The 22099-nt window shown below is 51.2% G+C and overlaps 5 protein-coding genes across 5 annotated transcripts; 4 read left to right on the top strand and 1 right to left on the bottom strand.

Moving 5' to 3' along the window:
- Nucleotides 1-1044: 1044 nt before the first annotated feature.
- VAOA-0 (Vanillyl-alcohol oxidase) lies at nucleotides 1045-3130 on the top strand (the record flags this gene model as incomplete). Its single annotated transcript, XM_037326191.1, has 5 exons — nucleotides 1045-1485; nucleotides 1595-2062; nucleotides 2119-2217; nucleotides 2269-2773; nucleotides 2826-3130. 5 exons carry the CDS (start codon nucleotides 1045-1047, stop codon nucleotides 3128-3130), a joined length of 1818 nt encoding a protein of 605 aa, XP_037175144.1.
- A 1761-nt stretch (nucleotides 3131-4891) lies between these two features.
- apr-0 (Subtilisin DY) lies at nucleotides 4892-7718 on the top strand (the record flags this gene model as incomplete). Its single annotated transcript, XM_037326190.1, has 13 exons — nucleotides 4892-5017; nucleotides 5072-5236; nucleotides 5261-5398; nucleotides 5456-5519; nucleotides 5576-5678; nucleotides 5740-5797; nucleotides 5849-5905; nucleotides 5962-6791; nucleotides 6850-6965; nucleotides 7021-7117; nucleotides 7170-7257; nucleotides 7312-7559; nucleotides 7622-7718. The coding sequence occupies 13 exons, from the start codon at nucleotides 4892-4894 to the stop codon at nucleotides 7716-7718; spliced, it is 2187 nt and encodes a 728-aa protein (XP_037175145.1).
- Nucleotides 7719-15740: 8022 nt separating this feature from the next.
- Nucleotides 15741-16122, top strand: itr2-0 (Myo-inositol transporter 2; the record flags this gene model as incomplete). The annotated part of the gene is made up of 3 exons (XM_037326189.1): nucleotides 15741-15889; nucleotides 15944-16064; nucleotides 16117-16122. 3 exons carry the CDS (start codon nucleotides 15741-15743, stop codon nucleotides 16120-16122), a joined length of 276 nt encoding a protein of 91 aa, XP_037175146.1.
- A 444-nt stretch (nucleotides 16123-16566) lies between these two features.
- mfs1-1 (MFS glucose transporter mfs1) lies at nucleotides 16567-17300 on the top strand (the record flags this gene model as incomplete). The annotated part of the gene is made up of 3 exons (XM_037326188.1): nucleotides 16567-16833; nucleotides 16910-16976; nucleotides 17032-17300. The coding sequence occupies 3 exons, from the start codon at nucleotides 16567-16569 to the stop codon at nucleotides 17298-17300; spliced, it is 603 nt and encodes a 200-aa protein (XP_037175147.1).
- A 1483-nt stretch (nucleotides 17301-18783) lies between these two features.
- On the bottom strand, nucleotides 18784-20356 carry CGCA056_v010940 (uncharacterized protein; the record flags this gene model as incomplete). Its single annotated transcript, XM_037326187.1, has 2 exons — nucleotides 18784-19668; nucleotides 19721-20356. 2 exons carry the CDS (start codon nucleotides 20354-20356, stop codon nucleotides 18784-18786), a joined length of 1521 nt encoding a protein of 506 aa, XP_037175148.1.
- Nucleotides 20357-22099: the final 1743 nt, after the last annotated feature.

The raw sequence follows: 22099 nt of genomic DNA, 5'->3' as shown, positions 1-22099 counted from the left end.
CTCCCTCGCGAAAGACCCATATCAGACGCGACTTGATGTGAGACTGCTCAAAGGAATATGACTGATGATACCAGTTGCAATTGGCCTAATCACCTCATCTTGTGCGAGCAAGTTCATCCGCGGCCTTCCGTGGGCAGCCGACGGGAGACCAGCTCATAGGGATGGGTGTTCCAGGTGATCGGTTTTCCAAACACTAGACGGCTGCGCGGTTACTGCCGTGCGGTTGGCGAAGCCAATCAAAATAGTAGCAGCGGGCTAGTGCCAGATGGTTTGCTCTATGGTCAAAACGCCCTTGGAAACTTCGGGTGTCTTTGTGTTGTATGTATGGCGGCTCAGGGGCCAAAGCTACAAGGTTTAAGTTGAAAGGTTCCCCATCCTCGCTCTTGCAGTTTCAATGAGAAGTAAATTTCCCAGAAGCGGACACTGCGCAGGAGGGTGTAGACTTTGGTGTACACCATTACCCTTACGCGAGCTGAAGAAGGAAATTGAAATGAAAATAGACGAGATAAACGGTAACACAAATTATAGCCTTCAAGTATTCCAAGAATATGCCAAGAACATGAGGGGTGCACTAGATGACTTGAAAGTTGGGGGAACTCCGATACATTGACGCATTAATACATGCCAACTTAGACTCTCGCACCTTGCAACACAACACCCCAACGACTAGCCTGATGACTTGCATATGGCAACCACACAACTCCAACTACGATATTACTGCTATTGTTTGTTGATGTCCGCAGAATAAACAGTGTGCGGAATCTCCACCCGCCCCGATTGGCATTTCGGAACGGAGTCTGGTGCATTTTGCTTCGGAGGAAGTAACGACAGCAAGACATGCCTAGCCTGGCAAAAGTTGATATTGACATGTCGTTTGTCCGAAGGAGCCGTTCATTTGACTAAGTGACCATATATATACACATGGCTTGAGAGCACTGTAGAAGCACGAGCTGTCACATCAAACCTACTGTTCATTCTAATAGCTACTGTTGCCAACGTCATTTCATTCTTCATACGACCGCAAGATTCATTGAGACCGCAATCATGACAACCGCTCAAGTACCTCCTAACCTTACCCAAGGTCACTTCTGGATGGGCTCCAAAAAGGGCGCTGCCAATGGCGGTGCTAACGGGTCTAGCCAGGACGTGGACACGCCAAAGTTCCTTCCCCCGAATATGACGCAGGCGTCATTTGATAAGTTCGCTAAGAAGGTCATTGATGTGGTCGGCGAGGACAATTTTCAAGTAATCACACCAGAGATGGATCTGGACGGCTACGAAGATGACGACTTTGGCCGCAACTGCCGGACACATGACTACTACCGCTCGTTTGACGATGAGCAGGAGCTGGTTGGATCTGCACTTTGCCATCCTCGAAGTGTCCAAGATATTCAAGCAATTCTCGCTGCAGCCAATGAGCACAAGATGCCACTTTGGCCCATCAGCACTGGCAGGAACCTCGCTTATGGAGGATCTGCACCAAGAGTACGTTATCATTGTCATTTTGGTTTTGTAAAATGGTTTGCCGCGTTCATGGTCCCATCGGAGTCATGTGGCACGTTTTCATAAACCTCAAGCTAACCTCATCTCATAGGTCCCTGGCTCACTTGTCATGGTTTTGAGCACGCACATGAACCGCATCCTTCACGTCGATACCACCGCATGCGTGTGCATCGTCGAGCCCGGTGTGACTTTCATGCAGATGAGTGATTACCTCAAGGAGCACAATCTCATCGACAGAATCCGTGTCGACTCATCTGGACTTGGATGGGGCTCCATGATTGGTAACGCCCTAGATCGCGGCGGAGGAGCTTCTTTGTACGGTGATCGCTGGGGAAAGCACAGCGGTATGGAAGTCGTTTTGCCCAATGGCGAAGTCGTCAGAATGGGCATGGGTGCCGTTCAGAGCCCCGAGGGCCGCAAGCAGGCCGCCGAAGGTGTTCACCCCGCCGATCAGGCGCTCAATGAGTGCTTCGCACTATTCCCGTACGGCTGGGGTCCGATGAACGATGGTATATTCTCGCAGGGTAACAGTGGTATTGTTACGAAGATGGGCTTCTGGGTAAGCATCTCGAGGCCGCACGTTCCTGAGTTTTCAATGATGCTCACACCGCACAGTTGATGCCGGCGCCCCAAGGCATGACCCCCTTCTCCATCACATTCGAGAAGGAATCAGATCTCAAGGCACTGGTTGATTGTATTCAGCCCCTCGACTTGGTAAGATTTTCTTATGTTCGCGAGAATTGATTTCGTCTAACAACTTACCAGAACGGCACCTTGCAAAGCTCGGTCAGTCTGCGCAATCTTACTCTTGAAGCTGCACACTACGGCCCCCGTTCCAGCTACACCAATGCTTCTCACAAGGAGGTCATCCCAGAGGAGGACTTTGAGAAGATGGCTAAGAAGCTCAACACCGGCCGCTGGCGCTATATCGGTGCGGTCTTTGGCTCTGACAAGGTCCGCGAGGCACTTATTGAGGACATCAAGCGTGAGATGACCAAGGTCCCCGGTAGCAAGTGGGCTACCCTTGATGAGAACCCCGACGAGCAGAACCTTGTCCGTGTTCGTGCCACATATCTGCAGGGCATCTCATCTATGGGTGAGTTTGCCTGGATGAAGCAGTGGCTACCAAACTGTTCCGTCATCATGGTGGCTGCTATCTCTAGATTGGAGGGCAGCGCCGTCTGGGACCAATACTCGCGGGCCAAGGAGTTGTTCGCCAAGGCTGGCATCGACTACATCAGCCATTACGTGGCTTACTTCCGCACTATGCGTAAGTCTTCCATGATAGAATATCTGTGCAGTGACTGCTGACACGAATTCAGATAACGTCTGCATCATTCCCTACGATCGCAAGGACAAGGATATGCGAGGTCGCGCACAGTGGCTGGCTCGTACTTTGTTGAAGGAGTGGAAGGAGAACGGCTGGAGCGTGTTCCGAACTCACGTCGGACTCATGGACCAAGTTGCCGATACATACGACTTCAACAAAGGTGCGCTGTGGAAGATGCACGAGGAGATCCATGATAACCTCGACCCCAACGGCATCCTAGCCCCTGGAAGAGGTGGTGTTTGGCCCAAGTCCTACAACAAGGACGAGTGGATGATGGGCAAGAAGTACATTGGTTAGAAGAAGGTTTCAGCATCTGATTTAGGCGTAAAGCAGTTGCATTGACAAGACTGCTGTATGAATTCTTTAATTGATGTGCGTTTCTATCATTGGAACCCTTTGGTCTACTCTGACATTTGGCATGCTCAATGCTTACAGCTGCTACCAAAGTCTGGCCGTGTTCCTGGTACACTGCTAGACGCGAGACGTGATCCATGTGACTATTCCATCCGCTGATTCATCGTGGCATGGAAAGAATAGTTTGACAAAGACTGTCGTCAGCCACGCAGACTATGTGGCATCTAGACTACGTGCACCCCTGCCGACATTGAGTGTGCATGATTCTAAATTAACGTCTTGCACGTTCAAAGAATGCCCTGATACCGGTAACGGTAACCCAGCCGATGACGACGACAGTTACGGCTAGCCGGATCTCTCTCGCGAGCCCGGCAGTGTTCGGGGAGAATTGAATGAGGTGGAGATGCTTGATAGCGCCGGAATGCGCCGACTGGAGTGCAAATTGCTCCATCTACACACTGTCAGTTATTCTGACCAAGTCTATGAAGTTTTAGCAGGCCACATACCTTGGTGTTGGATGAGGTTGTTGACGAGTGAGCTGAATATGCTGGAGGTTGGAAGGGCGAGGGAGAACTTTTTGGTGGAGATGATGGATTACGTCAACGAATCATAGCGTGCCGCTTGCGGGAAAGCTCAACACAACATCCAATCTGAGCTCCACATCATCCAATGATAGAGACGACAAGAACTTGGAAAGGACAACGGAACGATAAAATAAAATGGTTTCAAGGGGCAAGAGTAATTGCTTATATCAAGATTGAATCGCAATGTCCTATTTGAGGATGTAAATACATGGAAGCCGACCAACCATCGCAAGTTACCTTCCATTATGCAAAGTGGATCGATGTGCAGGCCGGAGGCCGGCGGAGAAATTTCGTTGTCCACGGGGAGTTGCGAAGTCGTTTCAGGACGAACTAACAGGTAGACTCTGAGTCTGATCTCTTTGTATTATTAGCGACTGGATGATTTTCAAGTCTTATGACAAAAGATCGTCAGATAGCCTGTTGATGAAGATCGATCAACGGGAGTACTGATTGACGCAAGTGTGGATTATGAATGTAAGAATTGCGACCTCGTCTGCGGTGTTTACGACGACTTGAGCTTCTCATTACAGCATGCATGCCCAGCACGCAATGCATCATGCAAGAGCGCAGGAAGCCAAAGTTGGAAGGTGATTTCGCCTGTGATCTGATTATCTTGGCAATATTTTAACCGACTGGCGATGCAACCTCGCAGGCCTAACTGTGTCGTAGTGCTGCTGACGGGTGATGATCCTACTGCTACGATAGTAAAATAGTCAAAGCCATTTCTTCACTTGTGGATTGGACCGATTCGGAACACACGTCCTTCACCTCAGGGATGGCCTCCTGTCCTGTGGTGCGAGGTTTGGATCAATCCCGCTCCCTAGACACAGCTTTGCGGCATGCAACTCACCCCGGTCTCCCAAGACCAGATCCCGTATTTTTGGTGTGATCACACCCTAAATAAGGAAGGTTGACCACATTGGTGACAGTGCAACCCTTCTTGCGCAATCTAAGCTACTGCATCCCAATGTAGCGACTTCAAATGAAGGTATTGATAGCGAGCTCTTGGGCATGACTGTGGTACATAAATATCATGATCTGCTGTTTGCAAAGATTTGACAGGATTGTACTTGAGCCACTACGCCTTTCTTCAGAAGTCTTCGCAAATTGTGACCTCGAAATGGTGCTTGCGCGCCAACTAAGCACTTGTTTGCTTGTTGGGCTCGTGGCCGGCCAACAGTCCCAAGATAACGCCGATCCGATCGCCGTCCGATACGCCAAAAGCTACATCGTGGAATTCGCAGATGTATGTCATATTCGACACCGAGCTAATCGAGAATGATTCCTGACGTAATAAAAGGACAAATCAAGTCGGCTGAGCTCACTTTCTTCAACCGATGGAGTTCGAATAGTGAAGCAATTTGTCAGCGAGATCTTCACCGGAGCTAGTGTGGAAACCGCCGACCTCACTCTTGAAAGTCTCTTGGAACTTCCTGACATTGTCAACGCCTGGCCAAATAATATTGTAAGCTTGGAGCCACTGACACAGGAAGAAAACACCCCGCAAGCGGTACCTGCGGTCGCCCATGTCGTCACTGGAGTCGACAAGGTGCACGAGAAGGGAATCTATGGCAACGGAGTAAAGATTGGAGTGGTGGACACAGGAATTTGGTACAATCACGATGCTGTAGGTTTGATGTTGTTCTGGGGCTTCTTTACAGTATACTAATGGATCTTGTGGTAGCTCGGCGGTGGCTTTGGAGAGGGCTTCAAAGTTGCTGGAGGGTTCGACTTCGTTGGTGATCAGTGTAGTGGCCCCTCGTAATTGATTATAAGAGGCCATAAAGCTAACAAAATTGCACAGATTGGCCATTTGTTGGCTATGAGAAGGAGCCCGACCAAGATCCTTTGGACCTGCTCGGACACGGCACTCATGTGGCCGGTATCATTGCTGGCAAGACAGAAGAGTGAGTTTGGCGTTCAGTTAGGACATTGATCTTGACCAAACATTTCTAATAAAACGATAAGCTTCATTGGAGTAGCTCCCGACGCCACTCTTTACGCCTACAAGGTCATGTCTCGCCAGGTGAGTCTGACACGGGATCCGTTTCAACGCAGTAGACTGAGCAGTATTCAGGGTTCCACCGACGCGGCCACTCTCATTGAATCGTTTCTAGCGGCATTCAACGATGGGGTAGATCTCAAATCGCCAGTATCAATCAATTAGCTTGATAGCTGACGTTTTCAAAGATTGACATCATAACCTCAAGCATAGGAGGCTCAAGCGGCTGGGCTGAAGAAGCCTGGGCTGTAGTTGCATCTCGCCTGGTCGAACAAGGCATCGTCGTGACCATCTCAGCTGCTAACTCCGGGTCCATAGGGCCGTTCTACGGTAGCAGTGGCTCGTCGGGCAAGAATGTTCTCGCGATTGCGTCGGCCGATGCTCCGGCCGTCAACACTACTCGCGCGTCCTCTTTCACCTCTTGGGGCTTGCTGAATGATCTTAGCGTAAAGCCTGACATCACAGCTCCCGGTGGCTCGATCTACAGCGCGTATCTTGACAACGGATGGACTGTCATGTCGGGGACTAGTATGAGCTGTCCATACGTTGCAGGCGTCGCTGCGCTCTACATAAGTGCTTTCGGAGGCCGGGAAGTGCATGGGAAAGATTTTGCATTGAAACTGGGCAAACAAATCATTGCCAGCGGGAATGTGCTCGCGTACCACGACGGGGCATACACCGACCTCCCGGCACCGGTGCCTCAGGTAGGCAATGGTCTCGTTGATGCTTTTAAGCTACTTCACTCCAATACGACACTGGATTTCGACCCCATCGCTTTGTACGACACAGTCAATTTCAGAGGGGACCATACGATTACTGTCAGCAACCGGGGCTCTGATGATGTCACATATCATACATCTCTTCAGGATGCCTATGGGGTTGAAACATTGCTGCTGGATGTTGCCAATGGCGACAAAACAGTGCGAAGCTTGTCAGATTTGGCGCCCCGAAAGCTCGGAGTTGATGTCAGCTTACCCGAGGATTTCACGCTCAAGCCAGGAGAAGAGAAAGCCATACCGTAAGTGAATCTAAATTCCCGAATCAACATGGTGCTTGCGTTAACGAAACATTGAAAGATTGAACTTCAAGAACCCTGAGTCTCATGAATGGGATTCGTCTGTCTTACCCCTTTACAGTGGAAAGATCTTGATTTCGGGAGACAACGGTGACGAGCTCTCCGTACCCTACGCAGGTCAGGCTTCGTGGTGATAGACTATGCAAGTATATTCACTGAACTCTCATTTCAGGTGTTGGAGCCGACCTCAAGAAAGAAATAAATCCTTTATTTCGGAACGGATTCCCATATGTTGTCTCCGGAGAACCGGCTCAGATTGGGAAAACAGCGTAAGGCTGCCAGTAACTAGAAGAAGCCTGATGAGAGCTGATACCTCTTTAGCTTCACTTTCAACCTAACACTCGGAGTTCAAGACTTCCCGAAGATCTTCCATAACATTATTTGGGGAACCCGTCAGCTTAGATGGGATGTAAGTTTAGAAGTATCGATATGGTCTCTGTGTAGATGCTCACACAGACGCTAGATATTCGAGGACGGATGGACCGAAAGTAATTGGACATATCCTCTAGTCGCTGGCGAGAATGGGTACATAGGATCGGGCGCATATTGGGCAGGCTCCGGCCAAGCGCCATTCTTTGATCCGAGCCGATGGGACCCCGACGACACACTATCGTATCCAAAGGTTGAACAGCCCCGGGGCAGCGGCAACTCCGAAAATTGGTGGTTTGGAAAGCTTGCGAATGGCAGCCAGATTGCATTGGGCAATTACACGTGAGTCACATTTGTCACCACCTTGTTCTTTTGCAGAAGAGACTCACACACGACTTTGGCAGAATTCGGTATGCTGCTCTCAAGCCTTTTGGTGATCCCGCCCAGTCTGAGGATTGGGCTACTTTCACGACACCTTTGGGGGTCCTTGGACAGTATTGAAAGAGAAGGGTATACGTGACAGGCACAGTCGTAGTTGATGAAGGGATAGTTGCCAGTATAGAATACCGCAGTGTTATCTGGTGTCCTACACATGTCCCAAACACTTCCCTCCTACATACAACCCCACCGGCACCCACTGTTAGTGCCGCGCCGGGTCCGCCACATCAACACTAACACTACCAAATCCATCCCATACAACTAGAACCCTCGCCCGCGATGGCCTCGCAGCCAGCCGCGGGCCCCTCGCAGGCCCCTAGAGGCCTCTCATCCTCTATACATAGCCTCCCCCGGACCCCCCCTCCCCCTACCTCCCTACCTCCACGACCGAGGGGCCTCACGCCCCCCCCTATCCGGCCCTTGGGAAGGGGGCCACGATCGGCCGCCGCCGCCCTCCAGCAGGCTCGAGAGGGTCGGGCCCTCCGAGATGAGGCCCTAGACCTCCTCGCCAAAGGCCTAGATGCCCTCATTGGGACGGCCCCAGCACGACTAAAGGCTACAGCCCAGGACCTCATCGATACCTTTACCCGGTTTGCGACCGCAGAAATCTCTGGACCCACCCCCGGCCCCGGCACGGGAAAAACGTATGCCCAGGCAGCTAGTGACTCTACCGCTAGCGGCCCCGGCCCCGGCCCCGGCCCCGGCCCCGGCCCCGGCCCCGGCTCCGGCTCCGGCCCCAGGCCGAACCCAGTAACAGGCTGGCGGGCCACCAGCTGCATACGCCAGCCTAAACAGACCCAGGACCTCCGCCTACTAGTTCGGCTCCCGGCAGAACATATACCTACCTCCAGAACCCTAGCCCCTCACTCAGTTAAGATGGTGGTAACAAAGGAGCTTAACTTACAGCCGCAAGACCTAGTTGAGGTCCGCCATACTGCTACAGGCTTCTCACTTCAGCCCCAAAACAAGGAGATCCAAGCCTTACTTCTTCAGAGAGCCCTTAAGATCAAAAACTGCCTTACAGCTGAGAAGGTTGAGATACCTACTAAGTGGCATCAGTATATCGTCCCATTCTGCCCCCTCTACTTTACCAGCCTTGATGGCAGTAGGGTTAGCATAGAATCTGAAATAGAGGAAGAGGTCTTCCTAAAGACAAAGCAAAGACTCCTCTCCTGGCGCCCAACCCGAGATAGCCCCGATCTAGCCACAGCTACACAAAGCCTGATTATCGCCCTCCCTCAAGGGGTTAAGGGAGGCTTCCGCCTGTTTGGACAGTCAGGCCCTGCCCGTCTGCTTCCCCCGAGGAAGCAGACCCCCAAACAACACTCCCCTGGCTGCCAGGGCTTTCACTCAAACCGCTACTGCACCCGGAAACCCCTCTGCGAGAACTGCAGCAAACCGCTAGATACTCATGAGGCTGGGAGCTGCTTAGCTAGGTCTAAGTGTGCTAACTGCTATGGTCCCTTCCCAGCAAGCCATGCAGACTGCCCAGCTAGGCCTCTGCTGGTTAATGGAAACCTAATTATCCCAACCCGGAAGGAACTGCGAGGTATCCGGATAGCTGGAGAGAAGGCGTCTGATGATCTCCTAGCTAGCCGGGCCTGCGCCCCAGGCAGCACACAGCAAGCCAGGGCTAAGCTAAGCGCTACACAAGAGCAACAACTGGCATCCAAGCGCCCTCAACCCCTCACACCCACACAAGACTCAATTGTTATTGCAGATACTGCTAGTGTAGCTGGGAGCAACAATATGGATGAGGATGAGGCTGAAGACTCTGAAGCCCTCCCCCCCCTAACTAACCGCCCTATCCATCCACTCCCAAGCAGCAGCAGGAGCCAGAGGGTAGCCCAGAAGCCTGACTGTAATGTTGTTAATGCCTACACCCACCTCGACCTCGACTCAGAGCTATAGGCTCAGGCCAGCTACCCCACAGGTACTACGAGTTGCCCAGTGTAATGTGGGGAAGAGGAGCCCAGCCTATACAGCTCTCTTGGAGCTCTGCTGGGCAGATCAGATCGACATAGTCCTGATACAGGAACCCTGGGTAGGCTATAGAGATAAGATGCAGATTAACACACACCCAGGCTTTAACTCCTATGTACCAGTTGACTTCTGGAACAGCAGAGACATAAGGCCTAGGGTTATGACCTACACACGTAAAGGTCTAAGGCTGCAGATACAGCAACAAAGACCTACCCAATCAAGAGATATCTTATGGGTGAAAGCTGGCGACCTCACTATTATGAATATATATAGGCCGCCAGATGAGCCTATAAACCAAGCAACCAGCCTCCTTTTAGATTATCAACCGCCAGAGAGAGCCCTTATCGCTGGGGACCTTAATGCCCGCCACTCCTCTTGGGAACCTGGGACCCCTAGCTGGAACCAGGGCGACGATATTGCAGAGTGGGCTGAAGTCTATGATCTGTCGTTTATTGGAGAAGTTGGGGCCCCTACCCATACTCATGGGCATACCCTCGACCTGACCTTCTCAAATATCCCCTTTGCTGAAGCTTATATTAGCCCACACCTACACCCAGGGGCTGACCACCAAGCTATTACAACAATTATCCCTATAGGCAAGGCCCAGGAACAGGGACGCCAGACTAGCCACCTCTCAGTCCCAGAGTCAGCCCTACCCCGATTTATCGACCTAGTAAAGGCTGGGGCTGCAGCCCTGCCTACCCCAGGGGAACACCTAAGCCCAGCGGAGCTGGACACTCTAGCTGCCCAACTGGTTAGTCTCTTCCACACAGCCGTTCAAGCTGTAGGTAAGAGACGGACTAACCAGGGCAGGGGAGCCCCCTGGTGGACAGAAGACTGCTCAGAAGCCCACCGAGCTGCTATTAAGGCTAGGCGCCAACAGGCCTAAGAACCAGGGCTAGTTATACCTCCCCCTGTCCTAGAGGAGCAGAAAGTCTTCCTGACAACCGTCAGAAGGGCAAAACGCGCCTACTGGATAGCTAAGATTGAAGAGGTTAAGATAGACCAAGACCTGTATAAAATCTTAGGCTGGCGGAAGTCTAGCTTAGCAGTTAAAGCCCCACCTCTCATAGTAGAAGGACGGACGATCAGCAATAGCCTCGATAAGGCTCAGGCCCTTCGAAAGGCCTTATTAGAGCGATTTAGTGCTGCAGACGACTTACCTGGGAACCCCTTTTCTATTCCAGTAGTCGCAAGGCGTCTTATACCCTGGCAGGATACAGTTAGTATGGAGGAAGTACGCCAGGCTACTCTAACAGAGACTACAACCCCTGGGACTGATAGGATTACTACAAAGTTACTATAATGCACCTGGGGTTTAGTAGCTAGGCCTATACAGCAGCTCTTCCAGGCCTGCGTACAGGTAGGCTACTTCCCTAGACCCTTCCGCAAAGCAGAGGTTGTTATGATCCAGAAGCCGGGGAAAACAGACTTCTCTAAGACTGGGTCTTAGCGCCCGATATCCCTGTTATCCTGCTTAGGCAAAGGCTTAGAGCGGCTGATAGCAAAAAGGATGGCCTACCTTACTATCCTAGAAGGGGCTGCCAGCCCACAGCAGGCTGGAGCCCTACCAGGGAGGGCTGCAGTTGACCTCACAACCTGTCTAACCCATGAGATTGAGAGGGCTCTAGATACAGGGCTTACTGCGACGCTAGCAACAATGGACGTCAAGGGGGCGTTTGATTCCGTCTTACGAAACCGACTTATTGTCAGGCTACGACAGCAGGGCTGGCCTAGCAGCCTGATCAGACTGGTCTACACCTTCACCTCCAGCCGAACAGCCTGCGTCAGGCTAGAGGATACTACTACTGAGGACTTCCCTCTTTCCTGTGGACTACCGCAAGGCTCTCTGCTGTCACCTATCCTCTTCCTGCTCTATATAGCTGATATCCTAGCTGACGATCAGAAGCTACGGTTTGGCTATGCAGACGATATAGGCTTAGTAGCTACTAGCCCCTCGCTAGAAGAGAATGCTACAGCCCTAGGCCAGGAGATCACTAGTATCCTCAGCTGGGGAACGGAAAATAAAGTCGCCTTTGACCCAGCTAAGTGTGAGGCAATCCACTTCAGCAGAAAACATAAACAGACAACAGACCTACCAGATATCTAAGCGAGAGGCCTAACTATTAAGGCCTCAACTAAGCCTATAAGATGGCTAGGGGTCTGGTTTGATAGGAGACTCACCTTCTAACACTATGTAGCAATAAAGGTAGCAGCAGCAAAGAAGGTAGCCTATTTCCTACGGCACCTAACAAACACTAAAGGGGGGCTCCCAGCAGTTGCAGTTCGAAAAGCAGTTCTTGCTTGCGCCCTCCCAATAGCCCTATATGGAGCGGAGACCTGGTATGCAGGCCTGACCAGACCAGCCCTGAACAGCAGCACCAATACTAGCAGTAGCACTACTCTACAGATAGCTACAGTTGGCACAGGACAGAAGGGCCTAGCCTGTAGAGTTGGAAAAGTTATCACAGCAGCAGCAAGGGCTATCCTACCTGTCTGGAGGACCACACCAACCAGTGCCCTCATCCGAGATGCTGGCCTACCTACAGCAGAGGTAGCCCTTGAGGCAGCGCGACTACGCTTTGCTACACGCCTACAGAAGGTTGACCAACAACATCCCTTAGTCCCAAGGCTTCTGCAGCCAGGGCGGCAGCAGACCAGGCTCCAAAGAACAGCTGGCCTCTTACCCAAGTGTCCAAGGCCAGCACTCCTACAGCTGCAATACCTCCCAGGGTCCTATAACCCTATAGCCACAAAGACGAAGGAAATAGCAGCGAGGATCTTCCAGGCCTGGCTTAAGACTGTACCAGAGAAGCATACTATTATCTACTCAGACGGCTCTAAAGCCCCTAATAGCGCCACAGGGTTTGGCTTTGTTATATACCATAAGAACAAGCGTATAGCCCAGGGCTGCGGCCGCCTCGGCTTAGCAGAAGTGTTTGATGGGGAGGCTGAGGGGGCGAGGGCAGGGCTCCGACGAGCCCTCCTTACCTCCCAGGGCCAGCCTATACACATCTGTATCGATAATACCAGCGTTATCCAGGGGATCCGAGGCAGGGTCCCAGACTCCTCACAAGCTGCCTTCCTTGAGATCCAAGAGGCAGCTAGGATGTATGACATACGAACCCATTGGTCCCCAGGGCACCAAGGCATCAAAGGGAACGAGGAAGCAGACAGCCTAGCCAAGGAGGGCACAACCCTGCCAGCCCCTAGGGGCCAACTAGCCACCCTGTCAGGGATCAAACGGCTAGCTAGAGAACGCATATGCCGCCAGTATAGAAAATGGTGGAAGCAAGAGGCAACACCCCGCTACACCCAACTAGGGCTTAAGGCTTCCCTCGCCTGCCCTCCTGAACTAGCCCTACCACGGGCTATACTCCATCATCTCCTAGCAGCCCGGTCAGGCCATGGAGACTTCGAACAATACCATCAACGCTTTAACCATACAGAAGCACTGCTTACCTGCTCCTGTGGGGAGGCAAAGGAGGTAGACCACCTAGTCTACTGCCGAAAGACCTTAGTGAGGAGGCTTCAGTGGCCCACCCTCCACCCTTCTAGTCCACAGGAGCCTATAGGACCAATAGGATCTCTTGATCGGTACTACAAGGGGCTAACCACTGATCATGAAGGCTTCTGGGCCTTTCTCTGCGTGACAGACTTCTTCCAGAAGATCTGCCCGCGGTACTAGGGCCTAGGCCTGAACCTAGGCCTTAGTAACGAACCCCCTCCTCGTAGAGGAACTGACGAGTATAATGGAACTAGGGAACCAGCGGGAACTAGGGACGGATAGAACACGTAGCAGCCTATAGGCAAGATTTGGAGGACGTTTGGAAGAGGCGTGTACTGTAGAGTATATAGCTTGAGCCTGCGGCCCTCCACGCCATATACCCCTCGGGAGGTCGGCCGCAAGGGCGGCTGCGCCTTTGCCGCCACGGCGTTAAATAGAACAACAACAACAACAACACATGTCCCAAACTGACCAGCGACGTTTACCCCTTAGTGAGAATAATTCGGCGACAAATACGGTTTTAATTCTGCCCAAATTGTTCTTCCTTTCGCATTTGCCACAACGAAATGGGGTCGATCATCTCAGCAGGAAATTCTAGGAGCTCAACTGCATGTGAATGTGATTCAACCTGAACCAGTATCTCAGGCTCCTGAATGATATGGAGATTGTATCGCGTGTACTTTTGAGCAACCTTTTGCCAATAGTGTATCATGCTGGGTTCCATGTGCAGATTCCAGGTTCCTTTCCAACTAACAGAGGTTGAACCGGATTCCGCACAGTAGATAAATTTGCATGCTTCACTCTGAACACTGTTCCACAGCGTCATAGTATGGAGACAAGGCATTGATAGCGCAGCTGCAGCAGCACTCTTCAAAGTGCTTGATATTACATCTGGGTGATTAGTTTGTGTGAGCGTTCTTGCTGTAAGGCAAGGCAGACTCAAATGTTCCCAAATCCACTCTTACTGACATGACTGAAAGAAGTCGTTCGAGTCAATCAAGAATGCAACTGGGAGCTTTTCGAAGTCGAGGCTCCTCTTTGCAAGATACAACCAAGAATTGGCAGCTCGGATCGCCAAACGCCAGACGTGAGAGGTTTCAACCAACGGTGCGCCTTCAAGATGCATTTGTCTGTGTTCTCGAAGATTAAGACGCGCTTGAGTGACCGTGGCAAATGATACTTGCTGGTATCGAGATCTGAGGATTCAACAATTAGTACTTGTCCACTAGAAATAAATAATAGCTGTCCAAACTTACAGCTGTCATAGAACCCTTCTAACATCACTAACGATCTCTGCCAGGGTTCATAGACCACTGATTGTAACCGCGGAAGCCTATTGAATAGATGTCCCGGAGCTTTAGGATCAATCTGTCTTCGGCACTGTCGACGGAATATGAATTTGGTAACGCCTTTACCAGAGGGACGTCGTCCTGGGAAGAGAAAAACAACGGTAGCAGTTCAAAGATTCTTTGACACTCTCCAAAGGTAGATGCATCAATCTGGCGACCATTCACCCAACCGTGGTTGGCGTCATCCCATGGATGGTGAGCATTGACAGTAAGACAATCCTGAACAGAGCTGCTCGAATGAAGCTCCTCATTTTCACCGTGACCCCCAAAGCAAAGGTTCTTGAAGCGATGCTGCCTGTCGCTCGGAGACCGGATGCTCAATTCCAGTGACAACTCGGCTCCTTCAACAACTGAGCAAGTACAGAAAACAATCTCCCGATTGCGTTTCTAACAAAGTTTCGGTTGTGTTCCATTTCTGTGCTGATTGCCATGCGACCACAATCTCGACATGTATACTCCGGCAACTCAATATTAAGCCAAACCTGTCTGGTTAGCTTTGCTTGTCTGGGGCCAACGATGGTTTGCATTTCGTCCAAACACCGCACTCCCAGTTTCAGTCGACGGAAGCTTTCCTTTTCCAGGACTTTCTGCCATTCCTTATTCACTGAAGCGCAGGCACCCCAGCCGGATGTTTGTTGCGTAAGAAACTCAAGAATTAACTGTCGAAGCTCCAGCGGAAGAGACGTCCAATTTGTTGGTTGCAACGATAGTGTTGTTCCTAGCTGCCATTCTTCCATAACACTCATCTCCATTTCAGTCTTGTTCAGGTTGCTATTCCGGGAACAATACGATGCATCTTGCAGACTCACCACACAACTCTCTTTCTAAGAAACCAGGGATGTAACCACCTTCGTTGGAGAGCATAAAGAAGATGCGGCTGAGATATTCGACGAGGTCATATCATATGGACCGTGTGGTAAGTATTGTTGTGTCGGTAATGGTCAACAACTGGGGGCTGACGATTTTAAGGGTTTAAGGGCGTGTTCGCATCTCCATTTGTCACTTACTGTGCTGCTTTTGCGGCCCTCGGAGGATTCCTATTTGGCTACGACCAAGGCGGCAAGTGATACGAATCAACAAAGGACTTACTCAGTTTTATTAACCGACCGCTAGCTATCTCTGTGACACTTGAGCGAGTTCCTGGACCGCTTTCCCGAAGTGTCAGATGATGCAGCCGGTTCGGGTTTCAAGAGGGGCCTGATGACTGCTATGATTCCGCTTGGTGCTTTTATCGGAGCTCTCAATATGGGCTGGCTTGCTGACTGGACCTCCCGAAAACGATCCCTGATGGTTGCCGTGGTCATCTTTATTGTAGGATCCTCGATTCAGACCGCAGCAGTCAACTACGATATGCTCACTGCCGGGCGCTTCTTTGGCGGAGTCAGGATTGGAATGTGAGTTTCAGGAGGTAATGTTGTAAACTTCTAAGCTAATTCTGTCACAAAAAGGCTTTCGATGATTGTGCCTGTCTATATTTCCGAGATCTCACCTCCGGAGATTCGTGGGACGCTTCTGGTTTTTGAGGAACTATCAATCGTCGTGGGAATCATTGTTGCCTTTTGGATCACAGTAAGTGGATCTTTGCGATAGTTGCCTCTAGTAACAAAGATTATTAAGTTAGTACTAGTACGCGACCAAAGACATTCCGAATCATTTGTCATGGCAGTGTCCCTTCCTCATCCAAATCATCCCTGGAGTTTTGTTGGGCATTGGTGCGACCTTTCTGCCATACTCGCCCCGGTGGCTTGCCTCCAAAGATCGACACGAGGAGTCACTGGCTACATTAGCCTGACTCAGAGGTCTCCCGCAAGAAGACCCCCGTGTCCGTCGGGAATGAATCGACATCGTTGCCGAAGCTCGTTTCCAAGCCATGGTATTGAAAGAGCGGCACCCAAGGCTTACAGCAAGCCCGGCTATCTCAGATAAGATCAAACTGGAGGTTGTGTCCTGGACAGACTGCTTCAAAACCGGATGTTGCCGCCATACTCATGTCGGAGTTGGCATTCAAGCATGGCAACAATCGGTTGGAATCAATGCGCTCATATACTACATCCCCACGTTGTTTGCAACCATGGGTCTGGACTATAACATGCAGCTTCTCATGTCTGGTGCTCTGAACTGCGTTCAGCTTATGGGAGTTCTGAGCAGTCTTTGGACACTGGACCGATTCGGGAGTAGGAACATCCTCCTGCTTGTTAGCGTCTGCATGTGTCTCTCCCATGTAGTCATCGCCATCCTTGTGGGGAAGTTCTCCCACGATTGGCCGAGCTATCTTACAGAGGGTTGGGTCAGGGTGGCGTTCTTGTTTGCGTTCATGCTGAGCTTCGGCTTCTCATGGGTAAGTTCAGCTTTAGCTTTAGACCCTTCATGCTATGCAACAATGACTGATGATGACACAGGGACCAATTCCATAGGCACTGCCGTCTGAAGTCTTCCCCTCTTCCCTCCGAGCCAAAGGCGTTGCGATTTCGACTTGCGGTAGTAAGTTAGTCCATACAGGAATTACTTCGATAACTGTCTACTAACCTATAGGAAGGCTGGCTATGGAATTTTATCATAGGTCTCATTACGCCTCCCTTGATTAAGGGAACTGGGTTTTGGACGTATGTGTTCTTTGCGACATTCTGCCTTGGCTCTCTGCTTTGGACCTACTTCTGCGTGCCGGAGACAAACGGTAGAACCCTTGAAGAAATGGATAAGGTCTTTCATGATCGCATGGGAGCTTCTGATATCGAGAGAAAGAACCAAATTCTTGAAGAGTTTATGGAAGAGCAGAGGCAATCTGGCCTGAGACAGAACATTTGAAATGGAGACTTCAGACCGGAATATAATCGATCTAATGGTAATGCTATGAACGGCGGATAAGACCAGTCTATCACACGGGTATCAATGGGCGGCAATTAAAGATTGCAAGTAGACTGCGCAGTCTGTTTCGGCTTCGTGGCGATATGTTAGGTCCAGCCCGTCTTGGCCGAATCTCAACCTGACAGTGCGGCAATTTGTTGTGGAAGGCTAGGATGGACATCTACACGCCTTTTCTGTAGACCCTCTTTTGGATTGCCCAGGCTGCCACTTGCAGTCATGTGAAAGAATTGTCTACTTTTAGTCATATCAATCTCGTTCGCATGGCTGAACTTCATTGTACACATTTTGTGAATCCTGAGCTACTGCGATATTTGCGAGACTGTCTTGCTGCTTGCAATCTAATCCTCCCGGCATCCTACGAGCCTTTGATCATTTGAAGACGAGTCAGATGTTTCGTGAGCTATTCACGAGTCATCTCCCATCATCCAGCTTCGGAATCCGAAGGAGCGCATCGGGCCGTGGTCTGATTGACCGAGATGACCCTAAGCAGAAGTCATCCTGGGCATTATTCGAGCACCCGGACTTAAACGCCAAAAGCTGACAGTTTTGGAGTTTGCATGACTACTTCGCCCTGGTCTCGGGCAGAATCCCGCAGTTCTGGTCTGGATCAACGTGGACAAAGTTGAGGGTCGCTACGAATCAGGGGACGAAAACCCTCGAGAGCAGTGTCTGTCACGGCATTCAAAGTGTGTCCCCTTGTGTATTGTCAAGAACAACTGGTGCTTGGCTCTTTCTAATTACGGACAGGGTCATAAACACGATGGCTGCGATGTGATTACCGACCCATCACTTAACCCACTTCCCGTGGATAGGAAACAATGATGATCCATGATACCCCGACTTCTTGGCGACTCTAAATGACTCCATGGGGCACCGGTGAAACCCGGGACAATCCTTTGGATGATCTAGAACATGGGCTGACACCCGGGGAACTTAGAGTGTGCAAAGCTTCGTGTGCGATCTGAGATCGTCCCAAATACAATTTGATTACCAAATCGGTGTAGGGCGCACCTGAATCTGACTTCACGGACCCGGGGAATCAAGTCGGAGTACCATGCTCCGTTACCCAGCCGACCCGAAAACGAGCCGAACAGCTGCTATCCTTGACGATAGCTTGAGCTTCCTGTAACGGGTGTCATCTGCCCACACACATGGACTTGCTGCTCCAAACCTTGAAAGTGATTATGATGCCAACAAACCATTGGGACTTTCTGTAGTTATTTGCATAATCGACATTAAGGGGTATATGAAATACACGAATCTGCCCAGACGCTGAAACGCTCATACTGTCTATGATCGACAACCAACATCGCTGGATAGTGTCACAGCTTTCGACAAAGAAAACGCTGGCTGTACCGATAAGGTGACCCCAGCAGATCGAATTGCCTCAATAACTCCCGACAATGCATGTCCGACCCAGCTCTCAAATACTTCCGACGCTATGAGCTCGTTCCTTGTCAATACTCTCAATCGACTGTGCCCTTCCGCCATGTTTCTTCGAACTCGGGTGACCGTCCATTTCAATAACAACCGTCGTCACGGTCTCCATCTGAATTCCTTCTGTTGCCCCGCGCCTCCGTAGTGACTCTTGGCTGATACTTCTGTGTGCGCCACTCCGACGGTGACCATCCCTCATCAAACCCCGGCCGCTTCCCCTGCGGAACAGCTTCCGTAGCCAACCGCCAGTGCCCTCATCCCCGTTTGATACGTGTTGGGGTTGACCGTCTCCGCCCTGGACCCAGACCATATTACCGTACCTGCGGTTCGCTGGAGTACGCATGAACGCAAATGTTTCGATGCCAGTCTCCTCGTAGTCTGGCGAGGCGTTGAAGATAATGACGTGACGGGTCGTGGAAAAGAGAAGCACGTCAAGCCAGCCATTTGAGGCAATCATTGAGCCAGCCAGACAGAAGTACTCCAGGGAGACTGACCTGCCCGACATGGTTATGACACGACCCATGGCCAAGGGCGCAGTGCAAAGGATATAGATAATGGGGTAAATCAAGAAAGCCGGGTGATGGCCGGCGCTGCTAGATGATGTGGCGGGGCCTTGCTGCCCAGACGAAGTTTTGGGACGACTAGGTTGAGATACTGTAGACATGGTGTGTGCATGATCGAGCTCGCGGCCACGGGTGGTCTTCGAGGCGGAGGAGTTGTTTGAGGAGGAGGGGAGCTGAAGGGAGGGATCGGTGCGGCGGATGTGGTTGAAGATGAGTATGTAAAGGACCGCCGTGACGAAGAAAGAGACGAACATCCAAAGGTAGTGGAGGTATAGACGCATGGCCTCATAACGGACGTTGACCCAGCACTGGAGCAGGAGTTAGTCGGGAAGTTGAAGGGATTGTGTTGGTGATCCATACCCAGGCAGCAGCGCGAACATAAAGACCTCCGTCATCAGCGCCATTGTTGGTGATGATTACACCCGCTACAGCCAGAGCGTAAACAAAGAACCAAACGAAGAAAATCATGCTGTAAAAGAGCCATGTCGGAAGCTTGTACTCTCTGACAACGGCCAAGTACGTATGGACAGCGATGGTGGTGATGAAGGCACTGGACGCCAAGTCGCCAGTAGAGATGAACCACCCTTGAGCCCAACAGGTCGAGGTCTCAACAATGATGCCGTCCTTTGTCAACCAGGCTGCGTTCAGCAAGAATGCGAGGGCTTGTTGGATATCAGCCAACAGGAGGTTGTAGATGAGCACTAGAAACTGGTTGGGTGCGACCCGTTTTGTCTTGTTCTTCTTCCGGCTGCCGGCATAGACCGTGTCCGGCAGACCCATCTCCTCCGCAAGGGCTGCATCCGGGTTCCGCTCCCCCGTCATACGCTCCGGCGTTTCGGAGGCTGGCGAAAGGTACCATGACACTAGTCGGTATGTCAGAACAAAGAAGAGCGCTGTCGTCGTGAGGAACGAGAGGAATCCGAAGAAAGAAACAGCCGTCAGCCCGTGTCGGAGTACGCTGGGAAGTGGCGTTAGAGTCTGGCTGCTGGGGTCCATTGTATTGGCGCGCGAAGGTGGAAGCGCCGGGTGGCGCGCGAGACAGGCGTCGTGGGTTCAACTCGTCGACAGCCGCCTACCTTAGCGATGAACTTGACATCCAGACCAGTGGTTTGGATGATGACAGACTTAGCTGTCGTGATATCGTGACACCGTCAATACCGGAGAATGATGAGTTCATCCCAAAAGCTACATCTGGGCAGAAAGTGGCTGCAAGCCAGATCATAAATGATCTCAAAAAGCGATGGTCTGGCCCCGAACCTAAGCCTACGGATACGGAGGCCAAGGTTGACGATCGTCGGGACCCTGTCCCTGGATGCAAAGTCCCTCACTTCTAAGTGGATGGAGAAAAGAAGGCAGGCCACCAAATCCATGATGGGATTTGGTTCTGCAGATGACTGACTAGCAGGGGATTTGAACCATGTCGGCATGGATGAGTTCCGTACGTAGAGCTCATGAGGAATCATGTGGGAAGGGGTCTTGTGGGTCGCTTTTGCCCAAAAGAAGCGACAAACCCGTGAGATCGGTCGTCTTCCCCATCGCAGATAAACCCATGTGTAAAATCAAAGACAAGTGAAGGAAATGGGGGAAATGAGGGGCGGTTTGCGTTCGCCCGTCTGGGGAAAGTGTTCCTGTGGGTGATGTTTCATCCGCAAATGTTAACCTCAACTGCCAGCTGCTGTAAGCTTTCCATGACATCCGTCACCCATGTTGTCATTTCAATCATCGCCAGTAAAGTCGTTGCAAGGAGAACTACAAATACCACGCTGAGGCCGAGACTTCTTCAAAATAAGAAAGGATGGGCATTGCGGTCGCTCAACACGGCCGTAGAGGCTGGACTCTTCCACGACCATCCATCGCTCACATCTCATTTCGCAAGGGGTAATGAGTGAAGGCTTTGCTCATGACAGGGCCCTGCCACGAGGGCTGGCTGAGCTAACGCTTGGCGAACTGATGCTAGCAATACTAGCCAAACCTTAGCTGAGCGCCACTGCACGCTGTGATTGGAGAATTTCGCATCGTGGTCAGGGGCAGCTTTGCCCCCTTTGTAGGGTTGGGCGTCATGAGGAACCCGCCAGCATGAATCTGACATCGGACTGTTGCTCAAAGTCCCATAGTTGGGCTGTATTGATGGTGCGATAATCAAAAGCCTAGAATCTTTCTTGTGGGGGTTTCACTGTTGCCTATTGCTATTGAATCCACTGTCTTTTACGCAATCGAGGACAGGGTTTTGTCTCCTCTTTACTGCGTCTTCAGCTCTGTTCCTGGAAGCCCACGTTGTGGGTTCTGACGCTAGGCCGAAGCTGGTCAGCTTTAACGAGAATGCGACGCGCCAGGCCAGGAATGTGGCGTCTAACAGTTTCTTAGCTCACCACGCGAGCTCGCAACCATCTGGTCTAGGCTGTTTCGGAATGTTCTCTCCTCGCTCATAGCATCGTCTTAGCACGAGTGAAAATCGCAATTTTCAACGTTGGAGCTAAGAGACGCAAGAAATTTCTGTGGTTGGATTACGAACATCTCGGCCGTTTTGCAGGCCTTCAACGTGTCTGACCGGGGATCTCTCCGAGGCTTGCGGCCATAGCTCCGGCTCTTCTGCTGTTGGCTTGTGTCAAACTGTCTATCAATCAGGCGGGTGGCGGCGCCACTTCACCGATCATCTCGCATTCTGCCGAAATGTCAAATCTGATCGATCAGTGACTGCTGAAGAAAAAGAAACGCGGTGAGCTGTTGGTTGCTTCCAGG

Source organism: Colletotrichum aenigma, assembly GCF_013390185.1.
Source record: "Colletotrichum aenigma strain Cg56 chromosome Unknown KSG_Cg56_contig07, whole genome shotgun sequence".
In the NCBI taxonomy this organism is placed as follows: domain Eukaryota; kingdom Fungi; phylum Ascomycota; class Sordariomycetes; order Glomerellales; family Glomerellaceae; genus Colletotrichum; species Colletotrichum aenigma.
The sequence above is the reverse complement of the archived record's forward strand: the minus strand, read 5'-3'. Positions and strand labels throughout refer to the sequence as shown.